The 17,440-nt window shown below is 43.2% G+C and overlaps 1 protein-coding gene across 2 annotated transcripts in view; it reads left to right on the top strand.

Annotated features, from left to right (window-relative positions):
- The window catches only part of LOC119436476 (transmembrane 9 superfamily member 3-like), a 96,855-nt gene that overhangs the window by 50,361 nt on the left and 29,054 nt on the right, over positions 1–17,440 (top strand). For both annotated transcript variants that reach the window (XM_037703326.2, XM_037703325.2), the window contains exons 8-9: positions 4,367–4,461; positions 13,322–13,452. In XM_037703326.2, the coding sequence (XP_037559254.1) occupies positions 4,367–4,461; positions 13,322–13,452 (226 nt within the window). The remainder of the gene's footprint in view (positions 1–4,366; positions 4,462–13,321; positions 13,453–17,440) is intronic.

The raw sequence follows: 17,440 nt of genomic DNA, 5'->3' as shown, positions 1-17,440 counted from the left end.
GGTGCGTGGAGCTCGCAAGCAGAGTGCGAAGTCACCGTTCTCTCTAATGCTCTCATTTCAACAGAAGCCATGGTCCTCACTGTTTTCAGTGTGCTTTATTTCGTAATAAAGCACATTCCAATAAGCGGCTGCTATTGGTCGCTGCGGTCGGCTACACCGTGGCCGCACCGAGTCCACTGGCTAAGCGCACTGCGGCTCGTTGAGCACAACCGCGTTTGGCTTACATTTAGTGCATCATAGGCACCAAAATCGGAAGTCTTAGTGTCTACGTTAATATCAAAATGAAATTTGGACTGTGCACCACGGTGACATTTCGAAGGTGGTATTGAAGAAGTAATGAGAGCACAGCGGAGGCCGTGTTTGATTGCCAATAACTCCGCTTCTGCTGAACGTATTGAAGTACATTTTGCGGCAAAGTATTTCTGAAATAGCCTATTTTCACTTCAAATGTATTTCTCCACTTGGATAAAAAGTGGTTCAGGACTCCTTTAATACATATTGGCCTTTTGTGTTGCTGACGCTGATTGCCTCAGTCTGGGGTAGCTTGCGTTGCGTGCCGGAAAACTTATGAGGCAGCTTTTAGCAGCCCAAGTTAACGCATAAAAGTTTGTCAAAGTTATCGCTCTCAGGAAACGTAGGCCATTGTTACTGTTATTGTCACTCGGAATGTGTATTTTACACAAATGGGCAAAAGTATCTCAAAACACTGACTCGAAATATATTTGCATGAGTATAACAAAACCACAGATATAACTCAAACCAAACTCCTTTCAGCTAAGAAATGTAAAAAGATAGTGTACTAAAGTCTACAACAAAATGGCCTGTATAATGAAATATTCCGTACATAGCGGCTGAATTCTGATCTCTCATGTATCTACAGTGTCTCATGTATCTACAGTGTCTCTACAGTGAAGACCATTGCAACAAATTCACCTACCTGCCGTGGTTGCTCAGTGGCTATGGCATTGCGCTGTTGAGCGCAAGGTCAGGGGTTTAATCCCGGCCACAGTGGCCACATTCCAATGGGGACAGAATGCCAAAATGCTTGCGTACCATGTATTGGCTGTACGTTAAAGAACCCCAGGTGGTCAAAAGTAATCTGGAGCCTTCCACTAAGGCGTCCCTCATAACCCACTTTGCAGTTTTGGAACATTAAACCACACCATTTATTTAAAAAGAATTGCCTGTACAACAAAGGAGTTAGGTGTTTCCAACAGCCAATTTGTTTCACAGCTGCCATTGGGCTGTAGTGCACAAAGGAAGTGCTGATTGACACCACAGCAAAGACTGTGCAGGAGTTGTGGTAGCCCCCACTGCCCCCTATGCAGAAAAAAAGACTACCCCAGCAGGCTGAATGGACAAACATTGGCCACTTGCACTAGCTTGGCATACCGGCAAAAGAGGGGGAAAAAATAAGAACTTAGCACAACAATCATCCAGCACTACTACTTTACTACTACTCGGCACTGCTTAGCTTGCTACAGCAATTTTGACAAGGGAGCCAATAATGGCATTCAACGTTTGGCAGCTCGGTTGTCTGTCGCTCCCGTGTTTCACCACAGTGTACCGTGGACCTCGATGCTAGAAGGTCGGTTCCATCGAAGGGTGCAGAAGAAAATTAATGACTTCTTTCATGAAGTATCTCTTGGAATTTATTCTAGTAAGAGCTTTCTTTTGCTGAACGACCTTAGCCTCCTCTGTTGCTAACAGTATGGCCTCAGAAAGAAGTGGTCTGTATAACGAAGAAATTCGGAGGTCCTGAGCACTTCGTTATAAGGGCGTTTGACTGGATTACAATAATAAAGCAAACTAACGATTCTTGGTGCTGCAATAGTTATCGGCTTAAAATAGAGTGCTTTAGCGTGTACTGTGATACACCAATGTATGCCTGTGTAGGACTGCTTTATATTCATGCAAGTATGGTAGTTTTTAACAGACGTTAATGAATCGTGACATGCCTTTGACAAAAAAGAAATATGCTTTTAATGAATTTTACCGTATGCAAGACATGTTGCTGCTGACCTGTCAATAGTAAGGCTATGCCCGTTACAACTGTTTCGTATACAATTTGCGGATAGATAACAGCAGACTGTACTCCTCACTTAGTTTGGTCTGTGCATAACCCCCTCAGGGCAGTAATTATGATAGACTGTCTATAAATGTGTCAAGCGTACACAGCTTCATTCCACCGTTACAACTGTTTCGTATACAATTTGCGGATAGATAACAGCAGACTGTACTCCTCACTTAGTTTGGTCTGTGCATAACCCCCTCAGGGCAGTAATTATGATAGACTGTCTATAAATGTGTCAAGCGTACACAGCTTCATTCCACCGTTACAACTGTTTCGTATACAATTTGCGGATAGATAACAGCAGACTGTACTCCTCACTTAGTTTGGTCTGTGCATAACCCCCTCAGGGCAGTAATTATGATAGACTGTCTATAAATGTGTCAAGCATACACAGCTTCATTCCAAGGCAGAATTCCTTGCAGACAGTCCACTGCAAGAAAGGCAAGGTGGTAGAATGGTGCTTTGGGCATTTTCTGATGAGTCATTATAATTAGAGTAATTATCTATTTAATGATTAGGCAGTAATGCTCCATTTCTGCATAAAGAAATTCAATCACAGGCTTAAAGAATATGCAAAATTTTATTATTGATATCTAGCATTACAAGCAAGGAAAAATATTTCTTTCTACATTGCTGAGTCGCCATGTCGAGCACCTTGTCAAATTGGTAGTGCCTTCAACAAACCGGTGATTTGTAGCAGTATGGAGCACATTGAGCATGCAGGGGGTTCAATTCACCTGAAGCTCAGTGTCTGCCGATTTTTCTTGGCCACCACTCATCAGAACAGGCAAAGCAAGTTGCACCCACAAACGGGGACATGGTGCCTGAAGGAAATATTATTCCTGGTACAAATTATGCTTTAAGGGACCCGACTACATATGGACCAACTTTAGAAATGCCTTGCAGGAATACCTGTATACTTAATTAAAGGCAGCAATTCTGTTTCCTTATATCTCAACAAGGTGCAGTATTTTTTTTTTTAATTACATTTTACAATTTGCACTGTCCTGTGCCTGTCTGTGCTAACTTTATACTTGAGCATGAAAGAAGCCACAAAGCAGAAAAGTAACCTTGAAGAAACAAGAAATTAATAAGATCATTCGAACAATAGGATTGTTTTGAAGTTTTGGTGTTGAGCTAGCTGGAGAACTTGAAACCTCTGTGCCTAATTCTGCTGTAGGTGTGAACCCTTACAATTCTTGTGTGTGGCATCAAGGTGCTTCACATATGCCAAGGAAAGTCCTCTGAACTTCCTAGTCTGCCACATAGTGGACACACTCATGTGACCATCTGCGATGCCACATGCTCGTGTCAGCATCTTTTCTTAGAAGTAGTTCAGTATTTTAGTTTATGGCTGTCTTTCCTGGAGAACAGCTTTTCCAAATACGCAATTTGATTGTTGTATTTCATTGTGCTGTGATGATTATATTATTACGTAAGGTTTATCCTTTCATTGTAGGTTATACTCTATTAAAATAGATTTTTTCTTTGAGCACTACGTGTTACAGCAGTGGTTCTCAAATAGGGGTCTGCGAAGCCATTTTTTGGGGGTCTGGAAAATCCATGCCTGCAAAAAAAAAAAAAAAGGCAAAGAAAGTATTTTTTATTTATTTGCGGGCGTGGCTACTGCAAGCCTTGAGGCATTCTGGTTGGGGACTGCAGAAATGTTTCCCCTTCTCCATGAGATGGCTGTAAAGCTTTAGTTGCAGCTTTCTATGACATATGCATGCGAGCATGCTTTTTCCAAGGTTACATACTTGAAAAGCAAATACAGAAACAGGTTGAATGTGGCTGCGTAAGCGTGCGCACCATGTATTGACAAGCAGTCCAGATTGAATTGACGTGGCACTTTTGTTTGACCATTCTTTGCTAGTTAGCAATAAAAGGCACTTGTTTCACGCCACATGTTGTCTTAATTTTTACCCCCCCCCCCTCCCCCCGTACTTTATGAGGTCCCACGGCACTTCCCCTGGTCCACAAGGGGTCCCCGACACATCCATGGCTGAGAACGTCTGTATTACAGCATAAGTGTGTATAAAGGAAAAACAGAAATGATCTAGTTCAACAAACCTTACAGCTGACAAGAAAAGTACAGTTGGTAGTAACAAGTTCTACTTTGGTACTGGTCTTGCATAAAATTCAGTTCACATGGACTAATAATGCTTCATAACCTTCATGTTAAGCAAGCTTTCTTGTTTGCTTTTGACAAAGTAAATTACTCCTGGCATTTCATTTATTTAGCGTGAGTTCTGTATTTTTCTTTAAGCGTTTGTTTCTTATCAACTTTTACAGGAGAGGATCCCTTTTGAGCACAGCCATATTTGTTTATGCTGCTACATCCCCCATCAATGGCTATTTCGGAGGCAGCTTGTATGGCCGTATGGGAGGTGAGTGTCATAATACAGGGGAACCCGTTGATACGTTCCTCGCTGTTGCATTTTCTCAGCTGCTACGTTGTGTTCTTACAGTCCTGACCTAAAGCCCATTGACGCATATGCATTATGTTCACATTAAATGTGTTGCCATTCTGTAATGTTTCTTACATTGCGTTTCAACATGGTGGTCACTTAAATTTAAGCGTGCAGAAGCAAATTTGCTCTTGCACGTTGCTACGAAGACTATAAATGTATGCTTGCGGTTAAGCCGGTCAAGCACCGACCTGAAATGCCTAAAGTATGCAATCGTCAGTCCCGATAAGCGTGTCTCGACGTGATTGTGGTTTTTGCAAGTTTCCTAAACTCGGCTTCGCTGTAGTGCAGCCATTCACAAGCATTCACAAACTACTGCAGTGAAGCATATTAAGAGCGCGAAGGGGCCACTATCACAGAATGTAGTATGTGCCCATTAATTATTCATGTGTATATGTGCCATTTCCAGTCACATTATGAGCTCCAAGATGTCTAATAATTTGACTGGCAGACATTCAAAGCTATTTCTGACGTTGATGTGGTGATTTGGGGCCTTCCTTACTGTTAAGCTTTCCTGGCTGTTACATTCTTTTTTCGCGGTTCCTTGAAAAATGTATCAGCAGGGTTCTACTGTAGTTTCTTGTGAATATTTCTAGTTAATTACTTGTGAATCCTTGTTTTTATTAGCGCTGGTAAGCTTTCTTGGTTGGGCATGAAAACTAAATATCAAGGAGGCCGTGAGGATGTTGCAGCTGTCAATAACTTTGGAATGAAATGCATTATGCATGCAAAATGAAACTAGTCAATTTAGGGCTAATTAGCATGTGTACATTTGTTTCCACCATCTCCAGTTCATTATAGATTGGCGCAATTTTTGCTCTTTAACAATCAGATGTGTAGTGGCACGACATCGCACTCTTGGGTAGTTACTCATAAAAAGTGTTCCATTTTGACGTTATCTGGTCGCATTTCGCATTTCATTCATGAACATAATACATACAGTATGGGCTACTCTTATTAAAAAGAACAGCAGTTAGTACTTCTACAGGGATCACAGCTGTTCTTTTTTTTTTGAAAACCTGGAAAATAATGATTTATCACAATGTTTTGCATCAATACGGGGAAACAGCGCGAAAAAAAAGACAAGACTGACAAGACAGGCGCTGACTACCAACAATAGCGTTTATTTTTGCAAGCTCAAATATATATGCATACCAAGAGAGAGAGTAGGGGGGAATGTCATTTGCTCCACCTGCAGTGAGAAATCTAACAAGTTTTTTGTGTAAATGACCTCTCCATAGATGGCACAGCGGGAACGGAGTGGTGTTTCCCCGTAATGAAGCCATACCAACAAGCTTTGCATCAAGCACCTTAGCTTCCTGAAGCTCTTAACCCTTTGACTGCGGGGGATATTTTTTGTCTGCTCCTCAGCCCCTGTCGGGTTTTCTTTGTGTATTGGTTTGGCAGGCATTTCATGCTGCACAGAAGCAAGTTCTTCATTGTTGCTTTCTCCTCAATCAGAATTCATCAACAGTCCATAAGTTCCCTAGTCTAAAAGTGTGGACGGATCTGCCACGCTGGTTCTCTATGGCCGCCCTGCCGAGGCAGAGTGACAGAGCACTGATACATTTGCTCACCTGCAGTTAGAAATTTAGCCTACAAGTTTTTTGAGCATTTAAATGACCTTTCCATAGGTGACACAGCAGGAACGCAGTGGTGTTTTTTGCACGAGTTGCATTGGGAGAGGCAGAGAGTCTGCTGAAAAGACAAAATGAATACTATATGCTTAGGAATGGCAGGGGTTGTGCGAGGGTTGGTCCCTGAGTTATCTCCATAGTGGCAGTCAAAGGGTTAAGAAAAGTTGATGTTGGCTTGAATGCTAATTACATGTTCTATTTAAGAGTTGACCATACTGCACTTTCTGGCCGTCTTTCATTGCTTAGAAAATTCCTTGTTTTCCTTCAGAAAAACAAAATATTCTTGTTAGGGGAGATTGCTTTTCTAGGTTATTGTTTGCTCATTGAGGCCAGTCTGCACAGAGTACAAAAGCTTGTATGGTATGTCATGATGTCATGTGACTCTGTGTTCGGTAAACTATGCACTGACATCTAAGTTAACGAAATTTTGAATAAAGGGCCCATCCTCAGGAATCGCTTCTGTAGATTGGATGTTATTTAAATAAGTCTTAATTTGCACATACATAATGAATGATTTACGTCGAAACAAACAGGCTAAACTTGTGACAGTGCGAGCGTCCGCTTGAGTGCGTTTCCTCTCTGCTCAGGTTGTTCCCAGAACACTATACAGAAGAAAATTTCACTTTGACTAAATTGGCTATAAATGAGTAGTATATACTACTGTAGCAATCTTGGCCAAGGTGCAGGGCTGGTAATTCTCCCAATATTCTTATTACAGTCAATGTCCAATTTCTTGGACTCCCTAGGCGCCGTGAAAAATCGGGTAGTGCAAAAAAATTAATGGATACCTTGTACTGCCTCCGACGGCTTAAATTGCCACAGGCACGTCCGAAATTGCCTTGAAGGCCTGCCAGTACACTTATTAGGCATATCGGTGCTTGTACAGTGACAGGAGATGGGTGCACGCATGTATAATTAAGGAATACATACTGTGTCTCTTCACAGTGGCCCCTTTCCACTCTTGGTAGGCTCCACTGCAATACATCGCTTAAGCTTAACTGCGAAACTATGCTGTTCATGGGGGCGAATTGTTTCAATGAAAAAGGAGGCACTGAATAGCAGGAAGCTTGGTAGCGAATGTCAAAGCAGCTAGGCCTACCGTTGCCGCGGTGGTGGCTACGGCTGCAAATGGTGTAATGATGCATTTTTCTTTCTGCATGTGCATGCTCTTTCAGGTTAAGGCTGCTGACTTTTGTATGGAGTATGTGAAGGCTCAGTGAAATTGAAAGGGCAATGCAAAATTACTTCGGTAAATTAGAAAAGTAATGGTTTTGTGAAAGTGTTTCAAGAAAATGAAAAATAGTTAATTTGGAGACCTACGGTCAGACCTTGAGCGCCAAACTGAGGTTTGACTAACTAATGGGTTTCTACATATGTATTAGCAGTCACCCATATAGCAAAAATGTTAAGAGCCATCAATAGTTTATTAACAACTCAAAGCGGTCAAAATTAGGAGCTCCCAACCCAGCCTCCTCTGTCTCTCTCCCTCCCCCCTCTCACTCTCTCACACACACACACACACACATGCACGTGGCATCTCTCATGGCCAGAGTGTGGCTTTGGTACATAAAACCCAGGAATATTTTATTTATGACAAAGGAATAGAATAATGTGTTGTTATTCCACCTTACGGGTGAATATTTTTAGCATGTTGTTTTGGGGTTGGGTAAAGTGCCTTTAGCTTTTGTTGAACAAATTCCTGTTTACTTAAACCATACACATTAATCACAGATTTTATGAAGTGTGATGTTATCACAGTCGAATGACTTGCTTGTTCATATTGCACCAAACTTCAGTTTCTATGTACTCACTCACTCCGCCCTAGGCGCATATTAATTTTTAGAGACACACATCGAGGCATGTGCTGATTGACTAGCATGGCTGACCCATTCAGTGTACAATAATTTCATTTTCATCTCAAAATAATGCTATTTGCATTACCTGGACAGTCAGCGTAGACAAGTTCTGTCCCAATTTTTCTTTTATCTTTAGGGCCACGGCTGGCGTATATTCAGTGCATGTTTTCATGATGTGCTTCACTTCATCTAATTTGAATGGTCCATATGCTGGTTGTGACATCTTCATTTGTGTACTTGTCAAGTGAATTCAGAACTAGCTTTGGTGCTGGCCAACACTGAATGGCAGGTCATTCTAAGGTACAAGAAGAAATCAATATGCATCCACAAAAATTCATCGTATTCATCAGTAGGCATCCACTGGTAGAAATTGGAGGCAGGAGACGTGGTTTAAGGTTGAAAAATGGCAGTAGCACGTACAAGAAGGTAGCTGTAGCAATATCTCTTGTGTGTAGTCAAATGGGCTTGAAAATTGCAGCCAGCAGGATACCTTTAGTATTTTTGCAGTGGTGAGAACGCTGTGCCATTTGCACCACCATGCACCATTCCGCTAAAGCTGCTACGTCCATGCTATAAATTAGAGAAACTGTGCCAAAGCTGCGCCATGTGGAACTCGATGCCAGAAGGTGGGAGCTACTACCCTGTGCGAAGAATGTTATCCTTATGTCTTTTCTTGCTGCTCGTAAGCTAAAGAGTTCCAACTGACATCCTTTTTAACATTTCTGTTGACTTTGCTTCATATTCTGTAGTTTCAGTGATGAGGGCAAGTATTAATCATTCTTTATTATGGCTGACTGGGAATTCATGCTTTATTGTTACAGTCGTTGACTGATCCTTTCAACACCTGATTTTGTGGACTTGCTCAATTAATCAGAGTTTGAAGCAGCACCAGTGCTTACTTTATAGTGGTAATGTGTAATAGCGATTGATACTTTAGAGCATTGTGTCTCCCTGGATTTTTAGAAAATGATCCGCCTGCGCAATGTCTCCAATAAGGCAGCCATGAGCAAAGATTTCACTAGATTATCATTCTTACCATCATTGCTGGCAAGGTTATTTCTCATCGTTTTGCATGCCATTTGAGTGCTGCGAAAAGATATTCATCAACTTGGCACCAAACAGTAACTTTTGCTTGCCGCCATCCCACAAAACAGCAATAGTTAAGCTTAGTGAAGTAGTAGTCGTGATGAAAATTCACCGCAGGCTTCCATACCGGTCGTTGGTGGCAAGCCGTTGCTAAATATATTTGCACCAGTAGTCATGTGGGGCGATGGGGCCTGATATAATGCTCACTGATGGCCGCTTTCAGGTTTGCAGACGACCTGCGAGCAGCAAAGTGCACTTGTGATCTAAGTAGACGGAACGATGAGAAACGGACGCCTGCAGACAAAAAGCTCCAAATTGTAACAAGGGCTAAACTGATAGTGTCATGCGGGCATGGTCACATACAACATTCTGCACTTCATGGTGACATGCGACATGCACTAATGGGGCTGGCCGACTTGTGAACACCGTCATCTCCATGTACCATGACTATAGTGAAATTTCAAATAGTTATTCCCTGAACACACTTGAAAAAGTAGCCTCGGGCGCACACGGCTCACTGTCACAGAGAATGGAGGGGACACTCGTAGATGGGAGATGTCACGCTTGACCCAATCTGGTGCGTCTTGGTTCCTGGGATGGCCCAACCATTAGCGGGTTCGATTGTTGAACAGCTTTGGTGGCTAGCAGCGGCCGTGGGCAAGCGTCGCACGCACTTTCCCCGGCATTCCTTGGTCCCAGCGTCGAGGTCGGCGGCCGGGTGATATCCAGCAACCACGTGTTCGTGGAAACGTGTCTCGCCTTGGTGTCGCCGCTGGTATTTTTCGTGGGACATATTTTCAGCTTCACGAAGCAATTCGTCACAGGGAATCGGAAGTGGCTCGAAGTTTGCCACCCCCGCTGGCGAATCGTAACAGTGTGTCATTTTAGAGCGCAGCTCTTAGGCGGCTGTTCTTGCGACGAGCGTCGGCGGCGTCCCTCGTAACCGTGCGAACGAGCACAATTAAAGATGAAAGAGCGGACGCGGAGCGCATATGAAAGACAGTGATAGCGAAGAGAGCACGAGGACGAAAGGAGAGGAGGAGGGTGCAGCGTAACCATGTGGCGTAAAGTGGAGGAGGGAGGGTATGGCGAAAGCGTGAGAAGAGTGTAGTGTCGCGCAAGACGGGCTCTGCAGCGGCAAGGGCTACGGGATGGCAACAGAGTAGCATGCATCGTCTCTTTACTGACTGCATGAGTAGAGGTCTGTCTGAGGTGGCTGCGGTGAATCGCGCCCATGCGTCACCCATGCACTTTCTCTCATGATCTCTCAATTAGCGAGGCAATCGCGCCACACTTCGCTCCATTTGCAACGTGCCGCATGAGACAGATTGTCCGCGCCAGCCAATATATAGCGAAATGAAAACTTCTATACAGCTGTGCTCAAATTTCGCATTAGGGAGTATCGTAATCATCAGGGAATTTTTTTGTGTTTGGAATGAGGTTGGTGAACCAGCGACCACTTGCTGTTTTCACATGGCTTGCCCACTGTAAAAGCTCCATATAATATAGTTTGCAATTTCTTTCATAAACCTGCTCTGAAAGTGCACTTTACTGCTCCAAAAGCTGCTTGAAATGGCATGGTCCAGTAACATCACTGTGGGCATGACTCCTGAAAAGCTTATGTTGCACCTTTCGCTCTGTAAAAGCAATACTACTGCTAAAAAGGCTGTTTTTTACATTATAATGGGAAGAAGTAATGAAAAATAATTCTATTTCAGTAGTTATAGTATTTGCTGCAAGTGGAACTGTGATGTGTACGCGAGAGCATGCTTATTTTTCTCCAAACACTGCGACATTGCTCAATTTGATCGTGCTTCTCAATTTTTGTAAGTTCAAAACTTTTACTGCTATTCTGTATTCGCCGACTATGTAGAAAGCCAAGCAATGCTTCCCTTTGTGACCAATCCGAGAAAGAAGTGCAAGTTTTGCAGAAATCGGTATGTCAGTGTCGTACATCAACGTGGTCAGCCCTCAATTGCAAGTGCAAGTTCTGCGAAAATTGGTGGTGCTGTGCATGAAACATCTTTGGATGTTGCTGATACTGAATGTACTGGATAGCGATTGATAGACATTGCTTTTTTTAAGGGTTTCTAACCCAAGTTGTAGCATGCAAGGGATGGTCAAACAGTCAAACTTTCAAACGCAATTTCTGAAAAACACTGTAAGGAACCTTTTCTCTGCAACCAATGACCATTTTTCTTTGAAGTTCCTGTCAATTATTTCCTAATGCCCATGCAGTGACTGAACTAAAAACAGAATTCTTGAATGAAAACGTTTTTTATTTACAACTTTCTCTTTACAACTTTCCCTTATGTGGAGTGTAAAAAAAAATGTATTTAAGGAATGCAATGATCCAATGATGAAATTCATTTCTTGTGGTTCGCTTTTTGCCATATTGTAAAACAAAATGCGGGAGAAGTTTCATTGCTGTAATAGCATTAGTTATCATTCAAATGTTCCTTAACCTAGGTAAGAAAAGATTTATTCATATTTTGATAAATTCTGCACTGAATTTTTTTGTCTGAATTTATTTGTGGGGCAAGCAGAAATGCATTATAATAAGTCTGCAAGTTTTTAATTGCTTATAGCGAGTGGAAGCTGAGATATTAGCTAAAAGCCTTTAGATCATAAATCCAGGTACCAGCCCCCTTAAATTTATTTTGATGTAAAGCAAAATTGTTATTGAGAATTATTTGAAATTTCAAAGCACCTTAAGAAGCTTGAATGAGAATTGATTTTTACTAAAAGTACTGCGGGTTAAAAAAATCTGAAATATACAAAATATTTGTTTTGCTCCTGGATTCCAACTTAGTTACACCACGGAAAAAAAAATGCAGATTTGGTGGCATAAATATTGACCATAGTGATGCCCATGTTATGTGGGAAAGCCGTAGTTTTGCAAATGACACGACAGGTATTCGCCTATCGTGCAGGGACGTTTGTTATGATTCCTTGCAGCAAGCACCTGGTTCCTTTCCGACTTCTTTAGGCTTTTGAAGCATTGGTTGTCACCTTGGGGAACATCCACTAACTTCCTCATATAATTATTGGACTCAATCAGCTGCCCTCTGTAAGCAAGTTGGCCTAGTTGTGAACCTTGAACGGGCTCTTGAGCCTTCATGTGCTTCGTGCAGTATTCTACAGTAATTAAATAATTTAATTGAAATGTGCCTGATAATCATATTGTGGTTTTGGCACGTAAAACCCCATAATTAAATTTTTTTACAGTAATTAATAAGTAGATGTTCAAAAAAGTAAGAGATCAAGCTGCTGGTGAAGCTTTTGTAGAACGTTGGGCTGAACCTACCCTTTGGCTATGGCGTTGCGCTGCTGAGCTTGAGATCACGGGTCCAATCTTGGTCACGGCGGCTGCATTTCGCTGCGAGCGAAAAGCAAGAACACTTGTGTACTTAGAATCAGATGCACGTTAAAGAACCCTAGGCAGTCAAAATTTATCCGAAGTTGCATGCCTCATAATAAATCCCATAGTTTAATTCTAATTTGGTTAATAACGGTCTTAAATCGACCGCCTGGCTCTTGTACAAGTGAGAACTCCACATGACAAGAGTTATCATTATATGTATTACATCCACTTTCGAAATGCTGATGAATAAAAGCAGTGCACTGTGGGAAAAAAAATGAAGTTGCACTTGATATTAGTCGAACATAATAATCAAAATGCGCACTCCTGAGCATGTGCCAATACTTGAGGCATCTTTAGAAGTGCGTTGATGTCAGAGCACAAGATTAGACAATTCGACAGAAGCTTCTGTGTCTTCTCTTCTGCTATCATTTAAAAATTATATAGCCTGATTGATCGGAGCACACATTTTGCGGTGTTGAATTTGGGCAGTGTGAGGAGCACTGGAGGCAGTTTGAAAAATATTTCCCGTCAAATTTAAACTTTTTTTACGCTCCCTAATGTCCCAAAAGTGCCAAATCTGACCAGAAGTTAATGTGCAGTGTTTATTTCATATGGTGCATGGCACTGCTCATGGAAGTGCTCATGGTGATGTTTTACAATGTGTTGAAAAGCTGTCAAATTAGTCAATTTCCTATGGCTCGGTAAGGAAAGAGATAAGGAGAAGGGTGACTTTGTGGCTAAGTATTTTAGCAATAAACTTTATCTTATATTCAAACAAATACAGTTATGGGATGCTTATTTCTACATAGATCATTGTAATGTTATTTATTTCGCAGGTAAACAGTGGATCAAGCAGATGCTTGTGAGTGCATTTGTGCTGCCAGCTCTGGTGTGCGGAACTGCATTTGTGATCAACTTCATCGCCATCTATTATCATGCTTCCAGAGCCATCCCTTTTGGAACCATGGTGGGTCTGTTTTCGGCATGAGCTACACTTAACCTCTTAATGATGAGATATCTTTCCGTCACGATGACCGTCCTCTGGTGCCAATGTCGATTTAGGTCGTCGTGAATTCTTGGCAATTTTTGCACATGAAAATAATACAGAATGTCTGTGCACTGCTAAAAATTTTTTTTTGAATTTGTCACAGTGGCTAATGGGTTAAAGGAACATGTTTTAGTACCGTATTTTTCGGCCTATAACTCGCACCTTTGTATAGCACGCACCCCCCTCAAAACGGCTGTTTTTCCGAAAGAAAACGTATATAAGTCGCACCGGTGTATAAGATGCACCTGCTCATTCGGTAAGCGATTAAAAAAAAATAGTGACATTTCACTCAGTGAACGCGGGTCACGTGCAAGCGTATGGGTGCCATATATTTCATGCAGCAATGATACGGACACCCCAGGTGCATTTCTGCCGTCGTGGTTGCCGCGATGTTGCGTGTAAAGTCCAAGGGTGATAATGTTGTCCCGCGCGCCGTATGCTGTATGTGCGAGTGAAAGCGTGCGACGGTGAGCCGAATAGCGCACAATGAAGGAAAGACAGAAGGCAGCGCGGGAGGGAGGGGAGGCGGCTTGTGCTCGGTTAGCAAGTGTTCGCGCAGCGGCGCGCACCGTATCTTGACGGCGATCTGCAGATGCGACTACTACGGGGTCGCTCGACTCGCGGTCGGCCTAAAAGTACCGCCATCTACTCTTTCCTCCGCCGTCTCCTCTTCTAAAGCGCTTGTTATTTCTTTACTTTTTGCTTGCGCAAGGAGTTGACGGTAGGTGCCCCTAGAAAGTCCATGTTGAAGATTTCAGGCCGGGCGCGCGCCGCCGCCGGCGACTGCGGCTGCGCAGAGTGACTTTCAGCATGGCTCTGAGGTGGAAAAAAAAAAACTAAATATAAAGAAGTGAAAGCGTGCGCTATCATCGTCCAATCGGAGATACAGGAGAGAGAGAAGCGGCCGTGATCAAAGGATGGCGGTACTTTTCCTATATATGGACTTTAGGTCGGCCTGCCGCTGCTTGTGTAGCTGCTCCGTCCTTCTAGCACGGCGCTCGGGAACTCTATCACGAGAAGAACCCGGCACCTCGATAGCGCGCACACTGAACCCGCAGCAATTAAGTCAACCAGCGTCCCGTGTGGCCATACCATTGAATCCGATTTTGACGGCAGTTTTTCCGGGAGAAAAAAAAACGTACATAAGTCGCACCGACGAAAATTCAGAAAAAAAACACGTCTTATACACCGGAAAATACGGTACCTCAAATGAGCTGTAGCAGCATGTAAAGCTTTTGCTAAATATGAGGTGTTTCAATGATGACTTTCTCGAGTTAATAAAAAGAGGGGATTTGAGATATCATTTTTTCTGGCCTAAGTTAATAGTAGCTGCAGACGCCAGAATTTGTGTGATAATGGGCAGTACACTTTGTAACAAAATTTTACCATAAGTATAGTCATTTTACTGTGCAAATTGCACTTTAAGAGCTGGTCAGTGTTGAAGACATTTCTATTCAATAGGAATTCTGACATTGAGATGATCATTCCCGAAAGTGGCAGCATAATGCATTGTCTTTCCACATTAGTTTTTTCCCATGCTGCCCAAGGAAGGCTTTGTGGGACAAGAAGTCTAGCACCAATGCATTTGTTCACAAGTTTAGGGGCGGCCATATCAAAACTCCCGCTAGTCCCAGGATCTCTACTTAGTGGATGTGGCTTGTGTACTGACAGCTTTAAATTTTCCAATTAGAGTATGTGTGCTAAAGCTATTAAAAAGTTAAGAAATTTATGAATAATTGATTTTATATGTTATTCTCGCACAAATTTTGACATCTGCCACTGCTACAAATCTTGGCCAGCAAATATCATTTTTGTCTCAAATCCCCTGTTCCTAAGGACTTACAGACAGATGTCCCTGAAACAACCATTATAATAAGCACACAATCACACAATGGGACTGTTCGTTGCAATTTTCCTTGCATTTAGGTCCATAAACCACCCACACAGGGCCTTTCCAGTTTTCTTGAATGCTGGTGTTCATGCTTGACAAGCACCCAGATGTCTGTGTTTTGTTGCCTTGGCCTTAAATGCCTGCCTCGTGCCACAGTATGATACAGTCGAACCCACTTATAACAATATTCAAGTGCCAAGAAAATCTCATTGTTATAACCGGGTTGCGTTAAAAAAAAAACAGAGGGGACAAACATTCGAACATTTTAATTAGACAGAAAGAAGTACAGTCAAACCCATTTATAGCATTACTGGTTGTAACGAAACTCGAGTGTAACATTGAGTAGCTGCTGTACTGCGAACTTTTGTGTGTGTTCTGTGGTAAAATAAACCACTTATTGTACAACATTCCCATGGCTCATTATTGGCCATAAGAATTAAGTATAGCTGACTGGATGTCTGTGCTGACAAGAAAAGGAATGCAAAATCTTAGAGGGGGGAAAAAAAAAAATGAGCCCCTTCGCCACACCTGCCTTTGTCCCGAGTACCTTACACGGCATGCTTTCGTCACCCCTCTCCAATCTTCATTCAACCTCTCGAACATCCCGGAGAGGGTTGAAGGGAGAGTGTAGAGGGGTGACAAAGGCATGCTGTGTGGGGCAGAAAGGCGGGTATGGCGAAGGGGCTCGCGTTTTTAGTTTTTCGAGGCAACGCGACGACTCAGTGCAGGCGCAATGGCGGGTGTGGCAAAGGAGCTCACTTTTTGCGTGTTTTGTTCTTCGTACTGTGCATGCTCCTACATTATTGGGTTTCTCTGGTTTATGCTTGCTTTGTAAACATGCATTATATGGCGATCAACGTACGTAATGTTTACCTACGCGAAGAAATAGCATTGTCAAACGTGGTGGCATTCATGGCTCCCGCTTCAGCTTGAATTGTTTTAATGGCTATGCTTTAACTATTTTTGATCGCCAGTAACTGTTGATAGGAGCTTTCACTTCCTCTAAACTCGCCTTAAACACTAGTTATGAGCACATAGCACGTCCAATTTCTGAGATTGTTCAGCGATTCTGGGGTCCATAGGCCTGACTAGACATTTGGCATAGAAACAAGGTGGTTGCTAATGCATTGTCTTGACTTGGACATGTTTGCCTCAAGGCACAGAGAAGGCATTGTCTTTTTTAATTAGCGACTGCGCATAACATGTGTGGCCGCAGTGGTCTGCAGACATGCATAGTGTGCATGACTAAAGGTGCTTAATAAATCGAGCTCCCCGTTATCTATACATCGCCATCCGATAATTTGGGCTTGATGGGGACTGCCTAAAAGTCTGAATAACTGGGAATCCGAAATATCCGAATCCAGCAGAAAACAAGTGACTATTCCACAAGTGGCAAAAAATATGTGCCATATATTTTTATTATGAGTCGCGAAATATCACGGCGCGCATAGCGAGCGAGGGCGACGAAACTGCCAACGCTCGCTTCACGATAAAGGCAGTAAACGAAACTTCGGGGAGCGGGCTGCGCCGGCACGGCACCGCGAAGGGCGCACGCGGAGACCGTAGAATGTGAGGGAGGAGGGCGGCAGGAAAGCGGCAGGAAAGCGGATTTCGCCTCGGCAACCCCGCCGCTTCGGTTCCTCCCCTCGCCCTCCCTCGTAGCTCCCTCACTTTCGACTGGAGCAGCCGTGCAGGCGCCGCCGCTCCAGACGGCCCGGCGCCAGCTCCCCGAAGTTTCGTTTTCTGCCGTTATCGGGAAGCGGGTGTTTGCCGGCGTGGACAGTTTCGTTGGCCGGCCTGGGACAGCGCCGCTGCTTCCCTCTGCGCCGTAGCCGCAGCGTGCACGGTCAACACGTGACGAGAAAGTAGAGGAAGCATAAAGGAGAAAGAAGAGTTCACTGCCATTTTCTACGCGTGGCTACGATAGCGTGGCTGAGACGTCGGCACGTACACGCATGTTCCGGCGCAATGCAGAATCGGCGACCTTGCCATTTGAGAGAGGGTGAAATTTCCGCC

Source organism: Dermacentor silvarum, chromosome 1 (assembly GCF_013339745.2).
Source record: "Dermacentor silvarum isolate Dsil-2018 chromosome 1, BIME_Dsil_1.4, whole genome shotgun sequence".
NCBI lineage: Eukaryota > Metazoa > Arthropoda > Arachnida > Ixodida > Ixodidae > Dermacentor > Dermacentor silvarum.
The sequence above is the reverse complement of the archived record's forward strand: the minus strand, read 5'-3'. Positions and strand labels throughout refer to the sequence as shown.